This window comes from Sparus aurata, chromosome 7 (assembly GCF_900880675.1).
Source record: "Sparus aurata chromosome 7, fSpaAur1.1, whole genome shotgun sequence".
In the NCBI taxonomy this organism is placed as follows: domain Eukaryota; kingdom Metazoa; phylum Chordata; class Actinopteri; order Spariformes; family Sparidae; genus Sparus; species Sparus aurata.
The window spans coordinates 8,780,330-8,801,047 of NC_044193.1; the positions used below are offsets into that span (position 1 = coordinate 8,780,330).

At 42.4% G+C, this 20,718-nt stretch overlaps 2 protein-coding genes across 8 annotated transcripts in view; one reads left to right on the top strand and one right to left on the bottom strand.

Annotated features, from left to right (window-relative positions):
* The first annotated feature begins 322 nt into the window (after positions 1-322).
* Positions 323-8,840, top strand: LOC115584815 (periphilin-1-like). The gene is made up of 7 exons (XM_030422600.1): positions 323-685; positions 2,202-2,282; positions 2,382-2,485; positions 2,618-2,823; positions 4,462-4,520; positions 7,264-7,425; positions 8,276-8,840. The coding sequence occupies exons 1-7, from the start codon at positions 647-649 to the stop codon at positions 8,456-8,458; spliced, it is 834 nt and encodes a 277-aa protein (XP_030278460.1). The 5' UTR covers positions 323-646; the 3' UTR covers positions 8,459-8,840.
* Positions 8,841-9,088: 248 nt separating this feature from the next.
* Positions 9,089-20,718, bottom strand: part of LOC115584813 (prickle-like protein 2) — a 47,248-nt gene continuing 35,618 nt past the window's right edge. For 4 of the 7 annotated variants that reach the window (XM_030422593.1, XM_030422595.1, XM_030422594.1 and 1 more), the window contains 7 exons: positions 17,255-17,368; positions 16,955-17,092; positions 16,311-16,514; positions 15,198-15,384; positions 14,370-14,524; positions 13,458-14,262; positions 9,089-13,370 (listed from right to left, as the gene is read on the bottom strand). In XM_030422593.1, the coding sequence (XP_030278453.1) occupies positions 12,412-13,370; positions 13,458-14,262; positions 14,370-14,524; positions 15,198-15,384; positions 16,311-16,514; positions 16,955-17,092; positions 17,255-17,368 (2,562 nt within the window). In that variant the 3' untranslated portion in view covers positions 9,089-12,411. The remainder of the gene's footprint in view (positions 13,371-13,457; positions 14,263-14,369; positions 14,525-15,197; positions 15,385-16,310; positions 16,515-16,954; positions 17,093-17,254; positions 17,369-20,718) is intronic. The other 3 variants (XM_030422599.1, XM_030422598.1, XM_030422597.1) reach the window with 3 other exon arrangements.

The window sequence follows — 20,718 nt, forward strand, 5'->3', positions numbered from 1 at the left end:
TCCGAAGCAGCATGTGATCAGAAAAGTAACTTGTTACTAAAGTTATAAAAAAAATGTAATGGAGTAACAACAATATCCGCCTAAAAAATGTAGCAAAGTGGAAGTGTAAAGTGAAAGAATCGTATCTGAGGACAGTGTTGAGTAAACATACTCAGTTACAGTGGACCACTGATATCCTGGTGTAACTCTGCTTCTACCTGCAGTCTGAATGCGACACAAAGGTGGGAGCAGGTGACAGTACATGTGTCGCACTGCGCGTGCGCGTCCATCAGTTAAAAAAAGAAAAAAAAAGAAGCCAGCTCTGTTTCGTTTTGATAAGACTCGATGGCCGAGCCCTCCGCTGATTGGACGGCCGGAGAAAAGGGAAGTAAAACTTTGGTTGTTTTCCTGCGCACACTGGAGGAAAACACGCAGGTTGTCCGTCGACAGCGACACTTATCAAGGCCTTTTAAAGTCTCCAGGTCGGCGCGGACTGAGAGAGGAGACAGAAATGTAAAGCTTTATCTCTCCAGATGTACCGAGGAGTCGAGGACGCTAGTTTAATAGGTCAGAGGCACGCGCTTCCTGGACTGTTGGACTCGAGACATAAAGTCCGCGTGTGACTGACAGAGTTGAGACAGACAGGTGGACAGACAGACAGACAGACATGGACCATGCAGCACCGCAGGACGCACACCAGAGCAAGGTAAGAGACTTTGTGTCGGTGAGGAGCAGCAGAGCTCCATGGAGGGCACAGACTGACAGTCACGTGATCTGCCCGCCTGCTTCCTCACAGCAGATGATTCTGGGTTATAAATATCTGTTGATCGGATCCACCTTCATCACGACAGTCATGATCACAGAGGCAGCTCATGAGTATGTAACGGTGGGATGTAATCAAGTACTTTTAACCGGCTCGAGAATTACACTGTACTCGAGTAAACACCTCTGAGGCACTTTCACTTTCACGCCTCTGTAGTACATTTACTCAGGTACTGCACTCAAGTACACTTTTGAAGTACAATTTCAATTTCCTGCTACTTTATACTTACACTCCACTACATTTTTAAAGGCTAATACTGTACTTATCCCGTTACATTTATTTTATAACTTGAGTGATAAGTTATTTTTCAGGTTACATGTTGCATCTGAGCAAAAACAGTGAAACATTAATTAAGTTATCAAAAATATCAAAAATACTGATAGACTGTAACTAAGAACATTTACTCTAGTACTGTACTTATGTACTATTTTGAGCTGTAATTTACTATTTGTATTTTTTGCCACTTTACACTTCCACTTCCCTACATGTGTGAGCCAAATACTGTGCTGACTCCACTGCATTTATTTTATAACTTAAGTCACTTTTTCAGATTACACGCTGCATCTGAGCCACATTTTTAAATTATATTATTTTATCTGCAATCAATAAAAATAAAAGAAAAGGAAAAAAAAAGCTGTGATTGAAATACACACCTGGACGCCGGCCAACTAAAGCGTCACCACCACAGGAAATGAAAAAGTCTCATTTTAAGAGCACCAGGGTTCCCCTGACGCGTCAAACAGCTGAGCGCCGGCACGTGTTCGCCGAGTCGTAATGATGCACTTTATTTTACTGCACCTTCGTTCATGAGACGCCTCATATTGGGAAGTGTGAGCGAGCGTGAGGCTATTTATGGAAACACATATGACTCTCCTCTCTGTTGTTATCACGCAGGTGTTTGGTTTTTACTCTCCTGATACTCAGAGTTTACAACGAGCACATGTAAATTAGATTTCCTGTGTGTATGACTCTGTTTGAGGCCCCGGCGTATAATTTCCCAACGAAATGTTTCGGCCTTATTTGTATTATATCCAGGGGCTGCAACCTTTTTTCATTACCGATCAATCTGTCAACATATTCGATGAATTTATTAATCATTCAGTCTATAAAATGTCAGATAATAGTGAGTAACAGTGATTAATGTGCGACGCAGTGCTCCCGAGTCCAAAGTGTCATATTAATAGAGCTTGTTTTGTCTTACTAACGTCCAAAACCAGAAGACGTTCAGTTTATCATCGCGCAAGACAAAGAAAAGTAGCAAATCCTCACACTTGAGATGTTGCAAAATAACTCAAATGAATAACTGATCATCACGATATGTCACAGCTCTAATAATATCACACACTTCCTGCACCGTCACACCTCAATAACTGATTAACACGCTATTTCCTCTCCTCAGGGCGCCATGTTGCGGCACAAGGAACACGGCGATGAGTCACTCGACAAGAGGCCCGCTGACAAATCTGCGTCTCCCGCTCAGGTACAACCTTGGTTTTTTTTTTTTTAAAGGCTGTTCTGCTGGTCTGTAAAGTGCCAGAATGTCATAATGTGATGAATCGGAACATTCGTGTTGATTCAGGATGAGAAGAGGCCGATCAGAAGAGTGCGAAGTCCGTCCAGACCGAGGGCCTGGATGTCGGGCTCTTACAAACCAAAGTTAGGAGGGTGTTTCCACAAACCTCGGTAAGAGAGCGCAGCACGCGTCAATCTTCATTTTGCTCACGATGTCATAGCTGAGTTATCTGCAAAATATAGACGATGGAATGTGATGATTTCTTTCACCCTCCCTCTTCTCGCGCGATGTAACTTCCCAAGGGATGACCACCACCCGTTCTACAAGCCGAGCTTCAGCTACCAGAGGTACCACCACTTCCACCCGCGGGCTAACTTCCACCGGAGGGAACACTTTCACCCGAAACCTCACCACGTGGCGCTGAAGGAGAGGGAGCGAGAGAAGGAGAAGGAGCGCTACGAGCGGAGCAAGAGCGCCGATGGGAGCTCGCCTCCGAAACAAAGCAGCAGTAAGTTCGCGTCTGCAGCAAAACATCTGCCGGACGGATTTTTAGGAGTGCAGACGGAGATACTGACGTCGCAAGAAGTTAGAGGGAGGTTTATAAGAACTGATGTAGCCCAAACCAAAGCTTTGCTTAATTTTATTGAAAGATATTAGCTCCCCTTCCTCTTGTTTTATGTCGTCCTCCTCCTCTTCTTGCTCACACCTTCCCTGCTCCTTAATCTTTTCCAATCGCAGTAGAGTTCTTATTTGACCTCTTTGGAAGGTGATTGGTGTGTTTTTGCTAATTGAGTTTGAACAGGTGAGAAGGGAGATAGACAAATGTGGCATTTTGTGTATTTTGTGTTAAATGATGCGATTAGTTTGGCAGTCTGGAGTTTTGTTCTTGACACATGAGCTTTAAGTTTTCAGAATTGTGTGCATACTAACTGTTTTTAATGCGTATTCAGTGTCGCAAAACTGCAACACAACACCACTAACCTAAAAAATCAGACGTTATAAACTGTTCCACGTATTGTTGAGCACATTTACATACTGTGTTTTTAAATGTTGCACTTTAGGAGCTTCTCTGTGTCTCAGCGCACTTTATGAAACGACCGTTGGGTGGCAGTATCAGCAAGCAGAGGCACAAGCGCACACGCACTCACACACACACGTACATTTTCCTGACTAATCTGAATTACAAATATTTGGAGGGCATTTGCTCATCGTGGTATCTGGTGGTTGATAGGTAGTCACACTCCGGTAGCAACAAAAAAAACCCAGCGTTACGTAACGCCAGGCCACCGAGAGGCTCCTCCAGGGCTCAGAAAACACGGATCATGTCAGTGATCTTATCAAGGAAACGATATGATGTAAACTGTGCAGTTCAGTCACAGGTAGATTTATTTTTAACGCTCGAGAATTACGTCACCATTAGTCAGTGGGAAGTGAAATTCGTTACGATTGCGTCCTCCTGTTGTTTTCAACACTAACCGAAATCTGTGTTTTTGTTGATCCTCTCCCGGTGTAAAGTGGTCTGCTTGTGTTGTGTTGCGTTTTTTTCTCTTTTTTTTAACGACCGATCTGACGGCACTGTATGTTTTTTTTTTTTTTTCTTCCCTATCTTCTCTCGCACTCGGGCACTGTATGTGTGCGCACACTGCAGCACTGTGGAGGTGTGTGTTTGTGTATGTGTGAGTGTGGAACAGGTTTTTTGTGTGCCTGAGTGATGGTGCGATGATGGTGACTCATCGCTGATTTGTGTGTGTATATGAGAGAGAGAGAGAGAGAGAGAGAGCGAGCGAGAGAGAGCGAGAGAGAGAGAGAGAGAGACTCTATCTAGCAGTACATAATGAGCCATAACAAAACTAACGCTACACGTAGAACACTGCGGTACAACACAACGAGGAAGATTTACCAAATTCCTCGCAGAGTCTGTTAAGAGATTTATTGATTTTGGGCTTTGATACACACACACTTTTCATGCATCATCTAAGAGGATGAAGAGATAGAACAGCTTTAAATATCTGCGATGACGTCGATATATTCCTATAGACACGGTGAATAGAAATTGAAGCCCCCCCCCCCCCCCCACATGTATAATTAATGGGTTGCTGTCGTGTTGACCCTGTGCTTTGTCTGTTTGTTTGTTTTTTTTCCCCAGCTCCTCGAGCTTTCTTACCAAGGTCCAGCTCCAGCAGAGACAAGGACATGCAGTTCATTGTAAGTTCACACGCACACACAAAAAAAACCCTGCTGCTCTTCGCACCCCCCTTCTGGTTTTTTTTCTATTTTGTCATGAAACGGAGGAAAGAAATAGCTTAAAAGAACCAAATTTACTTCCATAATACAGTACGTGTTGAGTGTAGGGCGGCACACTCTGAATAATTGTAAGAGCTTTTGACGTTTTCATCCCAATTAGCGAATACAAACAGCTCCAGATGAAGATGATTGGGAGAAAGTGCCACTTGTGTCTGTAATAAGGACTGCAACTAATTACTGTTTTTTATTTTTTTTTATCAAGTCATCTGCCGATTTATTTATTTGCTCATGAAAACACTGGATGTGGTGTTTTTTTTTGTTTTTTTTCAATCCTCTGTTCATTAGATGGCTGCTCATAGCAGAGACCGACTCAGTTATAATTCAAACGGTCCAGGTGCTGCAGGGGAAAAAAAACAAAAAAAAAGCTGAAATCAAATGATGGCATGAATTTCTTGGCTGACCTAAACACAACAAGGAGCGGAGCGGCACATGATGAATCACCGCCGGTCACTGCTGCAGTGAAGTTAAAGCGAGGAGAGGAGGAGGAATCCAAGAATGACTTGCTTTTTTCCTTCTTCTTCTTCAGTTCTTTTTAAATGTTCTAATCAGTGTTGTGTTAATAAACGTGACTGGAGCCGGTGATAACGACTTTTTTAGATGATGCCTAAAGGTACAAGCTGAGTGATTAACAGCACTAACATGAGGCAACCGTTAAATCCTCTTAGCATGTTGGTCATTAATGTTTCTGATGATCTTTATGTCATGTCTGTGCATAGTAATGTTAAACTCATCAGTCTGATTTATTAGAAGTAAAATGACTTTAATGTGTGTGTGTGTGTGTGTGTGTGTGTGTGTGTGTGTGTGTTAGATTTATCAGATATAAAATGTAATCAGGAAACACCAATTTCTTTCCTAATAAGATTCTCTATTGATGTTATTTTAGGTTATGTTATGTTAGAAATTAAGAGATACTTTTGGGTTACCAGGCTGTGAAACATCCCTTCAGCCGTCCTTCATAACATTCATTAAAAAAATATAAACTGTTATTTTTTTTGGGGGGGAACACATCGCTTTTTAAAGCTGCTACATGGATCTTGGTATCTTTGTTGTTTTCTGGCGCCCCCTGTGGACAAAAGTGAAACAAGTAAACTTTGTTCAGGCTCTAAAACCCAAACCTCGATTCATCCTCAGAAGACCACCATAAAAATAGTTTAAATGTCATGACCAGCCCGACCTGGATAAGTCAGAGTACGACCCATTAGGCGTTAAGAATAATTACAACTATACAGTAAAAGCTAGGTGTTTTGCTGATGGTCTCGTTTGCTTATATAGCTCATATAGCGCCGTCAGTATTTAATTTGACTAATAATTGTCCAAAAATGGATGCAAACCGGGTACTTTTTTTAGCTCTGGTTTTGGTCTCCACCAGCTCCTGTGGGACGTATCTGGCTCTTCAGTTGCTCAGTGCTCCAGTATTTTTACCAGCTTGGTGCTAACTGTGTCCCTGCAGGGATTTTTTTTGGAGATGGCCAAATTCTGATGTTGCATCACATCAAAAAAAAAAATTATGGGCTGTCAAAAAAAAACAATGTGTGTAGAGCTGAGGGGAGCTGCTGGTGATAACCTTATGTGAGTGCTTCACGAGCGGTCGTATTACATTTGATCCATTGTCAATATATAAACACTGATTATAGCAATTTTGAAGATGTAAAAACCTTTGTTATATACTGTGTTTCATTGAGTTGTGTTCTTAAATTATCCCACGTTTCCATCAATGTTCAAATCCTCGGGTTAACTCAAGATAATGGTCTGTAAATCTGGTCACTTGACGTCACCCTGGTTGCTGCTGGAATAGGGAAATCAGTGAATGAGACCTAACAGGATATAACATTTTTAAATGTTACCAGTGGACAGAGTTTGACCATGGAATCCTTCGTGTGAATGTTTATTCGCCCCAAACAGCCGAATTTCTTGACTGTACATTACTCATAAGCTAGCAAGCAACAGCAGACACCTAGGCTGTCTTCTAAATTCAGGTCAGCTCTCACTAAATTCAGCACTCACCAGAGACTCCGACTCTCTCTCTTCTTGTCCCCTCTCCTCTCCATAAATCATCCCAATTTGTGTAGTTAGGTACATCTCCCCTCATTAGTGAACATTACAAGACATAAACCCCCCTGTAGATCTCTGCTGCAGTCAGGTTGATAAACAGGAGTGAAGATATGTGAGCTCTCCTCCCGTCAGTAAGGGGTTCTGGATCAGTGCAGAATCGGATGTGACTCCAGATGTTTGTTCCTCCAGAGGCTCTGGCTCTCTCCTCCTGTCCCCGCTAATGTCTTCTGTTTTATTCTGATAGAGCGACCACTTACTGCATGGATGGGTAGATAAATGTGGTGGTTCTGTGGAGCTACATGAGCTGTGAACAATTAGCAAATGATTTATGGATAATTGCTAAAGACCCTTCAAAATAAAGCTTTTGTAGACACCCCTTGCTTATCTTTATTTACCTTTTTATTATATTCATATGCAGTCAGAACAAATTGTGAAACTATAACTCTCAGTGTTACAAGGCGACATGTGGAACTTCACTTTAGTCATCTTCTGGTCATTAGCAGCTGAGTCATCATCGCTGCGTGCAACCATGTTTTTGGCCAACTGTCTGATTACCACTGTCCAACTTCTTTCTGTTTTTTTCTTTTTGCAGGTTGCTCAAAGCGACAGGAATCAAAGCAGGGAGAGAGATCACAGGGGGAGCAAAAGCAAAGAAAGAGAACGAAGCAGCAGAGACGGGGAGCTCCCTTCAACTGCGAGCCAGACGGTGGCACGAGACAGAGCCATCAAGCAGAAGAGGAGGGAGATAGACGAGGTAAAAGGAGTGTCATTACACAAACACACTTGCACCTTGGGAGCAGGATTAGTTATAAACAGACTGAGGAAGAGGGGAGATAAGAGAGGCTGGGATTAGAGCGAGAGAGAGGGAGTGACAGAGGAAAGATCGCGGAAAGTGCCGGGAGACACAAGACAAGAACAAAGATTTGTTTTCTGTAGACTAAACATTAATTTTGAAATGCTGAGCCCGAGGCGTCCTGGTGTCATTATTGTCTTCACTTTTACCGAGCCTGGAAAAGAAAGTCTTACTCGTCGTTTGACATGATTGATGGGGTTATTTTTTTGTTTTGTTTCATAATTGGGCGGAAAAACTCAAAGTGAGGTTGTTTGTCCCCGTTCACCTGCATCACAGGAGGCTCCAACACGTGCTGTAATACCGTCTTCAATGTGACAGACATCACATGAGGCTCTGCTCATCGGCTGTGTGTGTTTGTGTGTGTGTGTGTGTGTGTGTGCTTCCACCCACTGGATGGAAAAGATGGCCTCTTGCTTTCCATATCTCCATGGTTGCAGGATTATAGAGGCACTGCAAGAAAAAAAAAGAAAAGAAAAAAAAGAAGCAGGCTGGCAACAGGTAGCTGATGCAGAAATGTCCACAAACTCTGCGTACAGACACACACGATGCGTGTGAACAGTTTGCATGTTTGCGCCGATTTTGTTAATCCATTCAGCGGTAATGGGAAGCGCATGACAAGACTTCTCACTCAGCTCATTTGTCGTGCTCACTTCCTGTCCCTCCAACACTCCTTGTTTTTTGTCCATTTTCCTCCCCTCCTCTCGGTCTCTGAGCATTTCCCCTAATACAGTGGTTCTCTGTGTCTAAACAGGTGTACTATCAAGAATGTGAAATGTTTGGCCTCGTGGCGAAGATGCTGATAGCCAAGGATCAGTCCCTGGAGGGTCCCATCCAATCCTCGCTGCAGGAGAACCTCAGGGACATCGGCAAGCGCTGCGTGGAGGCCATGGAGAAATTTATCGAGGACTATGACTCAAGAGAGTCGTCTCACTAATCAGACACCCGCTCATCAAGCCTGTTTTTTTTCTAGCATCGATCCCACTGGAAGACGTGTTGGAGAGTTCAGGTGATTGAGTGTTGCTCTTTCTCCTTCTGCAATAAGCTTGTCCATTCTTGCCTTATGCTTCAACAAATTCTCCCCCCCGTGCTCGTCCTTATGACAAGCAACTCTGGTGAAAAATACAAAGGGATCGTAAACATTTGATGCTGCTTTTGATTTTGATAATGTTATGTTAATGATACAAAAATGCACTGGTTGTAATCCTTAAAGTGTCCTTATGAAGATGTATTTTGATATCTGACTGATGTTCTTACTGTCAACCACTTGCTTTGCAATTATTTAATTTGCTGCATATTAAACATCATGTTCCTTAAAATGTTTTCAGTGATTTATTCATGGCTGGATTGGAAAGACAGAATCAAGTCATAGCAGAATATACACGATGGGACACAAAGTGACGGAAGCCACACGTTGTTTAGAGTTGAAACACTTGCAAGAAGAGGAAAAAAGTGGGTATTCCGATACAACAGCGTTGCCGATACTGGCTTATCTTAGAAATATTGATATCAGTGCAAATGTCAGCTGATAAACAACAAGAGCAGCACAGAAAATGGCAAAGATATGTTTGAAGTTATTCACCAGACTGACAAGTTTATTTTCCAACCCTAAAAAGTCATGCTCTGTACAGATCATGGTCAAAGTTTTCTAAAGGACCAGTGTGTAGGATGTAATGGCATTTGGTGGTGAAGTTGCAGTTTGCAACCAACTGAATACCCCTCACCTCACCCTCCCCTATAATGTCCACTGAAAATGGAAATAAACACAAAAATCTCCCTCTAGAGGTGGTGTTTGGTTTGTCTGTTTTGGAAAGAGGACCTGCTCCGTCCAGTGAAAAACACAGTTGTGATAATCAGCATTATTAGTCAATTTCTGCCCTAAATCCTACACGTTGGACCTTTAAAGGGGCACTGTTTTATACACATGAAGTTCATTTTACTCATCACGAGGACAGCCTGATTAAAAAAAAAAAAAACCTCAGCTCCCCTTGTCTCAGCTTGGACTTGGAGACTTAAATTTGTTCCAGGAAGCTGGAGGTGTGAAGAGAAAGAGCAGTGTAAACCAAGCATGAAGGCTAAAATGAAAGATGCTACCCAGTTGCATTATGGAAATTGTAGGACCCAGTGTTTTTTGGAGCTTGACCAATGCCAGGGACGAATGGCTAGAATGTCTTTGCCTCTGCTGCCTCAATTGGGACCATTATTGGTCGATCTGAGTCTCCCATCTTGAAATGCTCAGTCACTGGAGTTCACCTTTTAATTGACAAATCTTAGGTATTCCTATGAAAATACTTGTGTTTATGTTATGACACAAATATTGGATAAAATATCAAAAACATCTATTTTTCTACCTGTTTTTAATGCCAGTATCTGTCAGGCTCTAGTTTAAAGATTGGTTAGCATTAGCTGGAAGATGACTGCCATGTCCCCAATCCATACTATAAACTATATGTGTACAGTATCTGCTATAAACTATTTGTAACAGCATACCATATTTTGCCTTAAGTATACATATAATATCAACATTCATCAGGAAATTATACAAATGTGTACCAACTAATGTCAATCAAATGGTTACTCTGGAAAACGCCAACATTTCTGGTTCTCAAAGAGAAAACAATACATGTTTTTTAGCCAGACTAGCCTTTTATACCACCACTGTGAAACGTGGTACAGATAATTATGGTCACCATGGATTCCCATCAGCCTCAGCTGTCATTTGTAAAAGTAGCTCCTCCATTTTCCTTGTGCATTGAATTGTGGGACATTTTTGCCACATTTTCCAACAAATGGCAGGAAACACGTACGTACCATTCCAAAATGTAGATGAGACGCTGTGTTAAATATAAATAAAACAGAATGTGCTCATCGTTTTTTGACATATACTCAATTGAAAACACTACAAAGACATTTCACTAGTTAATTAGCAGAAAGTGAAACATGATTGTAGAAACGATATCACTACAGAGTCTTGGGCAGACTTCGTTAAACTGTTACTGTCGGTAAACATGGGTTGTTCGCAAGTGAATGCATTCTGTTATCATTTATCTATTTTAAGTTTGACGCAGCGTCCCAACTTTTATTTGGAATCGTGGTCGTATTGTTTACTCCGGCTCACTGGCACGCCTCATGGAACTTGAGCCATTGTATTCACGTTTGTTTCCCCTTTGCCTTTCTCTCTAGGGCAAGTCCAAATGTCTCAGTAAAAAAAAGTAATGGTGACTTTACTTTCTTTGTGTCACTTCATACTGCGCAAAAAACAAAACAAAATCCAGAGATATTATTGCCTGATATGATCCAAATATAATATCAGGTTCAGAGAACATCCAACTCTTTTATACCACTGGAATCTGGAGTTCATGTCATCCCAGATACTGCAGAAAATAGGTTGTATTTGGACCACAGCACATTGAGTCCATATTTTGACCTCATATAAACAAAACGTTGTACTCTCCAGAGAATCTTTGCGATATTCAATCATAATATTTCTGGATTCTGGCCTTTTTTTTGTGCATCTACTTAGAAACAGTATAATGTATGAATCAGGGGACACAGCTGATGTATCATCAAGCTGATCTATCGGAGGAATTAACCAGAGAAGGCATAAAACTTATAGATACAACTTGCTGGTTGTTCATTGAAGTACACTTTATTTTTCAGTATGAGACAACAACAATAAATTAACATGCAAGTCTCCCTACCTCTACATCATGTTATACAAATAATTATTCTTTAGTTACAAAATATATAAATATTTAAGACCATATGTACAGAACATTTACATTACTACATCCATCATTTTATTAAGTTTATTACTATATATACATTTAAAAGGTATTGTTCTTTAATATCATCATGATTATTATTTGCATTATTATTATTATTGTTGCCATTATTATTATCATCATCATCATCATCATTATTATTATCCTTACTCTTACTTATCTATAGGTAAACTCTCAAAAAACAAAGCATGTTGCAGAAGATAAAACGGGACCATACCTGACGTTACTGTGCCTGAATGGTCAAGGAGCAGAGGGCTTGTCCAGCGCTCTGTCCTTGGTAAAGCATGGAGAGCCGGCTATGTAGAGCACAAAGTTCAACAGACTATTTGTACAAGGTGATAACGGGGCTAGCGAGCCAACACTATATTCCAGCAGCATTTGGATTCCACTGAGGTAAACAATGACATAGCTTGGAATCTAGCACGTAACTTTCACTAATCCCAACACGATTTTCAGGGTTTTTGTCCACATAGAATAAGTTTTTACTGCCCAGGGGCTTGGATCGCTGAGCCGGGACACGAACAGTCAGATCACCACAGTTTGAACCAGTTCCCCTGTTTTTCAAACTGTAGAGGAATTTTTCCGACTTCTCTCGGAAACATGGACAAGCACGGACACGCCACATACATCGTGTTATTTACCTCGACCGCGATTTATTTAGTAGTCAAATTTCATCAGTGCTTCTTCCTGGTACCATTAGAGGAGTTGATCTCATGTCATTGTAAACATTTCTGTTGTGTAAGCCAGCTGAGCTTCCTCTTATGATTAGATCATTCTGTGTAGGTGTACACAAACACTACCCGGTGTAGAGTTGTGTAAGCTAACAAGCACAAAAAATAGGCCTTTTCTCTCTTCAACCCCAACACACACTCACTTACACACCACACACACACACACACACGCGCGCACGCACACGTACACAATCTCATGCACACAAACACACTATTCGCTCTCACTGTCAACCGTCTCACTCTCACCTTCCCACTCCCTCTGTTCCACCTCTCTGCTGCTTTAACTGTCTCCTTACCTCTCTCTCATCTCTCTCTCTTTCTCTCTCATCTCTCTCTCTCTCCTGCTCATCCCTCACCATCTCTTTGCCTTAAATCTAGGAAATTATGCAGTTTTTGCTCTTCCTCCTCTGGCGGGTGTGCAGCTGGCCATGAATCGGTCCGTGCAGAGGTCCGTGATGGCCAGCTATCCCAGAGGGGCTGTAGCGATGGCGCAGCTCCTCGTTGTTTATGTAGCAAAGCTGCACAGGCCGAGGGATCGATTCACCCAGGAAATAACCGTCATCTCCCTCGGACTCGGAGGAAGAGGAGCAGCTGGAGCACCAGGGGTCAGCAGCCTCCATGTACCCGTCGCCCCAGCATGGCCCACCCAGTCCCACAGGTTGCCAGCCAGCATTCTGCAGGGTGAGATCAGAGGTGGTGCGGGGGCAGGGCCGGTGGGGCTGCTGTCTATACCCGGCTGCATCCAGGCCGAACAACTCTCGAGCAGCGTTACCGGAGGGGAAGCGATCGTAATCCTCCTGGACGCGACGGTAGGGCAGCTCTACCATTTGAGCGGGACGGTCTGCCACCAGGTGCAGGGCATTATCGGAGCGAGAGCGGCGAGAGCGTTTGTGGTGGCGGCCACTGCGATGCTGCCCATTACCGTGATTTCCACGGTGGTGCTTGCGGCGTCTGGGTTGTGGCTGCTGTGGCTGTGACACAGATTCCTGCGTGGTGATGCAACGGCGAGGCATCCGGTCACTCATGGGGGCCATCCGCAGGTTTCCACTGCTTCCCATTACGCCAACACGACCTTTGCTGTCGAAGCCCAGTGGCTGCGGGCCATCCCAGTACTGCAGCGGGTAGCCCACTCTCGGTGGAGTGTACATGTTATTATTATTGAAGGGGCGAGAGGATGACAGCGACTCTGTGCTGTGGAACTGGACTGAGGAGCTGAGGGTGCCCATGTTGCTCTTTTCAGACACATTCACCCCTGAGTCTTTGCTCAGGTCAGGCATGGAGAACCTAGAAAGATGCTCCTGGCGCTTACTGCCCCCGTCCAGAGAGTTACCTGCTAAAACCATAAATCACATGTCAGATTTTCCCATCATTTGGCATTAAATCATTACTGTGCCACATTGTATAATTTTCATCACTGTACCTGTAGCATTGGACATATTGAGGGAATCCATGGATCCACGAGGAGTCTGTTCCAGAGGGGTGAGGGGCTCATTGAAGCTCATGGCAGTGAGAGGGTTCCTCCTGGTCAGCGGAGGTCTGCCGTCTCTCTGGAATCCATGCAGGCTGATGCTCCTCTTGTCAGAGAAACCCTGGTTCTGGCTGGACATCTCATTGAAGCTCATCTGAGTGCGCAGCTTGTTGGGCCTGAACTCATCCTGGCTGTGGTGGTTCCAGTTCTCATTGAAGGAGTGGCCCCTCAGAGCAGCCATAGGGGTCCTCTTGGCGTTGCCTTGCTCCTTCCCCCAGGAATCAGGCCTCTTCACTGGGTTGGCAGGAGTCTGAGCTGGAGGATGAGCATTTGCGTTGGGATTGTAGCCCTGCCTGAGGTTACACTGAGCCAGCAAATGTATGGGTGCCGGTGTGGGAGAGGGCTCCAGCTGAGGGCCCTCATAGGCACCAGGGACGTAGGGGTCATCCCGGCTCATCCACACCTGGTTAAGGCTCGGGGCACGGCTCGGAGTGCGGCTTGGCGTGCGGTTAGGTGTCCTGCTCGGGGTCTGGCTTGATGAGAGGCTTAGGCGGTCCATCTGTACAGAGAGGGATTCACCTTCAGCAGACAGACGGTCAGGCATCGGTGGAGGAGCTGACTGGCGGGCCTCAGCATTCCGCCGCTCCTGCTCAGCATTCCTGCGCTCCTTCTTCCCAATCTTGGTGCTGTGGCGGGATTCACGGGAACGGGCGCTTTGAAAGGCCGAGTCGGAGGAGTCAGACTCATCCGGATCCTGCTGGTACAATTATTAGAGTTAATGTACATATGAATGTCCCTTTTTTTCAACAATACACATATTCAATTATGTTGTATTCATTCATTCATTCATTTCTGGCTACTGACCTGCCCAGCACTGCAGGACCGTGAGCAGAAGATCTGCCCCTGCTTTGGCAGGAAGGGACGGCCCAGCAGGGAGCGCTTGCAACGGGCACAGCAGAAACATTCCTCAGTTGCGTGCCAGTGCTGCCCATCATACGTCATCTGACCCTGGTCAATACCTTTGGTAAGATGTGAAAAAGTCAATTTTATACGATGACATACCAGAAAAAAGTTTATTAGTATATACACAAGGGATCTAGCGTCAACTTCTTCAAAATGGTAATCTCATGGCTGCGATTTCTGACACTACTGTGAAAATGTTATTCCACAAAGTGTGTGCGGCTAATGAACACAGCCCACAGTCTGATTTTACCCATTATCCAGGAGATTAAGCTCATTTTTGTCAAATATGCCTCTTAGTGCTAAGAGGATTAAGAAATACTGTAAAACAGAAGTTTTTTTTTTCCTCTCCTGAAGGAAAACATTTGTGATTTTATGACCATACATGATCACTCGATTTGTTAGATAGCACAAAGGCATTTCACCGACCCCGCTCCCCAGCTAGAGAAAGTAATCATCTTTCACAGCTCCCATATGGATACATCATGGGAGCATCCTCTGAAACACACTCTTTCACTGTTACTGGGGCTTGGCATTATAATAACCATCCACCTCTCCACAGCTGTGGCACACAAGGCTCACAGCAATGATAACACCCACACTTACAATAAATGGCTGTTAGTTTCTTTGATGCCTGTGCAGGATAGAACATGTCCATGTGTTTGTGTAACAGTTCGCACATATCAGAGGACTTAAAGCAGCAATAAAAAAAAGCCCACAGGAAATGTGTACCTATGTGTTCTCCACATGCGTCGCAGTACTCTGCGTAAAGGGACTCGAAGCAGTTGCAGCAGTGTGGCCGCCCGTCCTTCATGATATAGCGCTGGCCGCCGAGGGTGGTCTCGCACTCGTAGCAGCGGAAGTGCTTCATGTGCCAGTGCCTGCCCTCTGCTTCAGTGCATTCATCTGCAAATATGATCTGTGTGACGCAGACATTACATTAATCAGTGGGGGTAGTCTACACAGAGATTCCATTGAGTTAAATCAAGTTCACGAGTTGATGTAAAATGATCATTTTAGGTTGCCATGATGTTTGGAGCACCTCAGAGCTCCACACCCACAGCCTATTATCTTTTTCAGATTTGTTCATGCTACCCAGTGGTGGAAGTAACTTATACTTATCTGGGGTACAGATTTTAAGTACTCTTTCCACCACTGATGGACAGTGGTCACTCTATGACCCCTTCAAAATAAAGCAGTCTTCTGGCATTTGAAGGTAAGTTGTTTGCAATTCAACTAAACTGACTGATTAAAATTTAATTAGAGAAATACGTTAGAGAAAGTTATTATTTGTCAAGCAGAATCGTTTTTTTCTCTCAACTCTTATCCTATTAGTCACCTACAAGCCCTCTGATTTGTCTAAGTGGGGTATTGATCCACCAAGGAGTCACTTCAGGTTTGGAATCACTGCCTTATGTAATTTAAAGACAAGAAAAACATTGGGTTTACAATTAGTCAAGTAACACTGATAAGTTAAGCATGTGAAAGTCAAATCAGCAGTACAGAACCGTTTTTGTGTTCAAGAAAATCAAACATTTTGAGCCAAATAAAAAATCCACCTATGATGCATAAAACAGACGCCCGGACTGTTTCATTTCAATCTTCTAAAAGGAAAACAAACGTTACTCGACTTCAATTATTGAGCACACTGTGGGTTATTATTATTGCTATCTCAGGCCTCCTTGCCACACATCACTGTTAGAAAACAAGCAGACTCTGTGAGGCATGGCAAGTACACTGAGACATCTTTTCTCTCCAGACCAGCTTCAACCACATCCAAGTCTCCGAGCCATGAACCATTCAGCCATTTCCAACCCAAAGGGCTCTAGGCCCAGACAAGCGCACCTCATCACAGGCACAGCAGCGGGGTTTCAGCCTCTCGGCGTGGTGCCGGCCACAGTAGATCTTGCCATCCTGGTAGAAGTAGATGAGATCCACCAACAGTTCCTCGCACATGCCGCAGACAAAGCAATGAGGGTGCCAGCATTTTCCGTGACCCGCCCTCACAGCGAAAACCACGATGTCCCCACCGTTTATTTGACCGCCGCACTGTAGGAGAGGAGAGCAAAAGGAAGAGAGGGTAGGAAATGAAACAAAAGGAGAGGAGATGAGAGGAGTAGAGAGGGATGGAGATGAAAAGGAAAAGAAAGAGAAAGAAGAGGTAGAAAAAAGATTAATACAAACTAAAAGCTGTGGAAAGGGCGAGTGAGAAAATGGTACTTGAAATAACTATTTTCTCTTCAAGATTGAAATGTTTTCTGCTTTTTATCCGTTTCATCTATCTGATGAAACATCAAAAAGAAGCCCAGGCAGGCAAAACCAAGAAAACGATTAAATAAAACATGGGTTGAAATATACACATAGAATACAAAATATAATTTCTTCAGACAGTAAAAAGCCTCTACAGTTGTTGGATTGACCCTTGGTATCCACAATGAGTGGAAAAAAAATGGAGAAAGGAAGGAAGGAAGGCTTATTGTTGGTTTTACCTTGTCACAAATGGCCCCGTTCACATTGAGAGGGAAAGGACGGACGCTGCCTCGTCCCAAGTTGTCCTTCTTCCGTTGGTTGCTGAACAACTTGAGCTCTCGCTTCTCCTCCTCATCCAACACATTACAATAACGCACCTGAACGGAAGTCATAACAACAAAGAGACAGCATGTTAAGTTGAGTTCATCTAATATGGCACATTTCACAGAGCAAGGTGCTTAACATGTCAAATTAATTCAAACATCAGACCATTAAAAACAGCAAGAAACTGTTCATGTGTTTGAGAGATTTGGCGTTACCTCATTGTCATGTGGTGGCAACTGGTGAAGCAGTTGTTTGATGCGATATTGCTCTCCAGGGCTGTTTATATAGGGGACCTTCTCTTCAGGTAAGGAGTTATAATACTGATGCACCTGAAACAAACCACATCAAACATACAGTTCAAACACTGACCTTAGAGTGACACATCTTTCAAGCTGTTTGATGCTTATACAAAGGAATATTCTACAACCAAGGATGGAAATCATTTTCATGGCTGGAAAAACACAAATTACAAAATCTTGATGTTTTGTACATCTTTCTATGAACATTTCCCTTAAATTCAGTTTGATATTTTTGGAAACTTTGAGATCTGAATGAGAATTTAAGTGAGTTTTTTTCTGCAAAAACACTGATTTCTATGTTTTCCCACTTTGGGGAAATGAGCTGTAAACATCACTAAAATGTTATCACCTTTTAAGGATGGTGAACTTGTTTGCTTATTTAGCATTCTTGCAGAGAGGCTACGAAGCAACATTAGCATTACTTTCATGTTGTGTTTCTTACCATCCGATGAAGGTAAATTCAATATTAACTCTTCTTTTCAGCTCTGCTTTTGGTCTCCACCAGTCCTGAGCTATATAGCTGCCACTATTCTAGTTGCTAACTTTGTCTGTCTGCCATTTGATGATGGACTTGTAGTGTAAGGTAGGTTTATTAAATGACATTATAATGTCTGCGTATTGTGTTGCAGTGATGTCAACTGAGGTTAGCATGCTAACCAGCTAGCCCTGGCCTGTTCTGATCCAAAGCTCCTTTGCCAGCTGTGTAAACAATAACACTCCCCTGGTTCTCAAGTTCCAAGTCTGAAAAAGCTAGCTGCACAGCTAACTGAGATTACTTAGCGGTTGGTATGGTGATATGCTGCTCCCTATTTGTTTTGCGCATAAATTTGACAAGAGGCCAATTCTTACATATTTTATCTTTAAAGCTTAAAAATTCAAAACAATGAGCTAAAACACTCTGCTGTTGAAAGCTGCAGAGTTAAGTAATAATTCTCTGTGGATTCACCCTTTACATACAAGTTGTCATGTGATTCATTGTTAGTGTAAAAATATTGATTACAACCACATCAAGTATGATAGAGAGTTGCCAGTGGTAGCTGAGTCACTGTTTGTTCATTTTGCTGAATTAAATTAATTAAAAGTATTTTATTAATTTGAGGTAACAAACTCACTCGATTAGTCTGAAATTACTTTCAAATGCATTTATCATGGTCTTCATGCCATCAGAATCTGTTTTGTTTTTGCCCTCTACCATCGCTTCCCTTGAAAATCTGTGTGTGGGATTCAAAGTGTACGGCACGATGAGCTCTGTGCTGCTACAGACACAACCTTGAGCAGGATCAGTTTCTTTAATTTTCCAACAGCTAACATTCGCAGAGCTTAAAGGAAACCTCAGTTACTCACACCGTTATTGCAATTAGAATTCATGATGCAGTACCTTTGCGTGTGCATATTCGCAGGTGAAATAGGGGAGAACCTTGATTTTTGAAGTAAACACTTAACTGATGGAAAGCAGTCTTGTCACTTGTCTCTGCAGCACAACACCCCTCTGACATAAAGTGGTCCAGTGTTCATTGCAGTGTAAAGATCTATTTTGCTGAAGTTGTTGTGATCCAATTTACATAATCAGTGGGGATGATGGAAAGGCAGTGGTGTCTTTGAGTGCTTCCCCACAGATTCTCTGTAACCCACTCACTTGTTTATTCTACATTGTGAAGGGTGAAACTGAACCTTGTGCCAGTTCTGTAAATCAGGGTAATCTAAGGTGAGGAACTTTCCTCCAGAATCTGCCCCTTCAGATGAGGAGAGCTCGGAAGATTAGGCAACAGGTAAACTTTAAAAGCTACAAGTATATCACTGAATATTCATTCTCATGCTTAATTTTCTCTTTGTTGTCGATCAGGCTGCAAAAACACTTCAGCTGTGATACCTTCCTTAACTGCTCCATGCTCAAACATGGGAAACTAATGTGTGGCTGCAACTAATGATTGATTAATGCTGACTAATTTCTCGATTAATCAAGAAAGGATTTCTGGTCGAGTGAACACGAACACAAAGTGAGGTGGTTACATTTTTGTTATTTCTGCTTAAAAAATGCTTTGACAAATAACTGAGGTGAAATATTTTGATGCATAATTTAATGTTGATAGACAAATCGTTTCATGAGCTAATAATTTCAATAGTTTAATAGTTATTGCACTGAATAAAAACAACTGTTTAACATTACAAACCATTTATAAACAATTTATTAGGCAACTGTAATGGTTTTTAAACATCAGTTGCAACTTTATAGTGGCCATTAAACACCAGATAAAAGACAGTATTTATTAACCATTTGGTATTATAAATATCAGTTGCAACGTCTTAATAACAATGCCTAAAAAATTGGTTATAACTCCTTGTTTGTTAACATAAAAATAACAGTTACCTAAAATTGAATCAAATATTATTAATGATGGTTATTGCAAAGCGTCACCTATGAATACAGTTACAATCTGGCAGTTTTGTCAGAGACACCACAGTTTTGCAGATTTTGTCAATAGGTTGGAGAATGAAAACATTTTAAGAAGCAAGTCCTGACACAACCTTTTCATTTTCAGTTCTGATAGCTCAATGAACTGTGCTACATGAAATGCGTGTCGCTGATATAATGTTGTTTGGTGAGAAACCTAAAATAATGAGTGTGTTTAAAAAGAGGAATAAGCAGCTAAAATGGCCTTCATCCGCTGTTGGATGAGAGAGGCTGCAGCCTCTTTCAGTATCCTGTCAAGATGGCTGACTGGAGAAAATGACTGTTATCAACCCGGCTCTGTCATCTGTTAACAGTACTGTAGGAGGCCTGTTGCACCAGAGTGCTGCCCTTATTAAATAAAGACAGTTTGTTGATACTCAAAACAGTTGAGCAGGACTGTGTTTATCTTATGTCAGAACTGATGGAAAACAACGGCAGCACAGTCGATTGCATAAGCTTGGCCATGCATGCAATTAAAAGGCATTTAAACTGCAAATGAGTTCAAGCAGGGAATTGTGAAACCTGCACGCATAAACACATTGCGGCACGTTTTCAATTAGATTCATCCAAACATTCACTGACGCAAATTACTTCCATTCCTCTGGGTTTAAATTCACGGGATGCACAAAAATACAGAACAAATTGAGGCTAAGCGTAACCAAAGACTTCACTAAACGGTGAAATTACAATACGTCTACAATTCCAAAGTGACATATTTCTCTAATTAGAAAATAAATCATCAGCTTGGTTTCTATATGTGAAAGGTTATAGTCTGAATTATTTCCCACATAATCAGAAACTCTGTAAGTGCTTCTGTTGTTGATCTATAGGAGTTTGAACACTGAACTGATTAATTTCTCTCGTCTGAATTTACTAATTCTTACTAAAAGTAAGCCTGCAGGTGTCCTATAATTGCCCCAATTAGCTG

Bases quoted from the DNA above. Each gene is read 5' to 3' on its own strand.
- LOC115584815 (XM_030422600.1), top strand. From the start codon at position 647: ATGGACCATGCAGCACCGCAGGACGCACACCAGAGCAAG. The intron at 686-2,201 runs GTAAGAGACTTT...TCCTCTCCTCAG, and splicing joins AGGACGCACACCAGAGCAAG to GGCGCCATGTTGCGGCACAA. The intron at 2,283-2,381 runs GTACAACCTTGG...GTGTTGATTCAG, and splicing joins AATCTGCGTCTCCCGCTCAG to GATGAGAAGAGGCCGATCAG.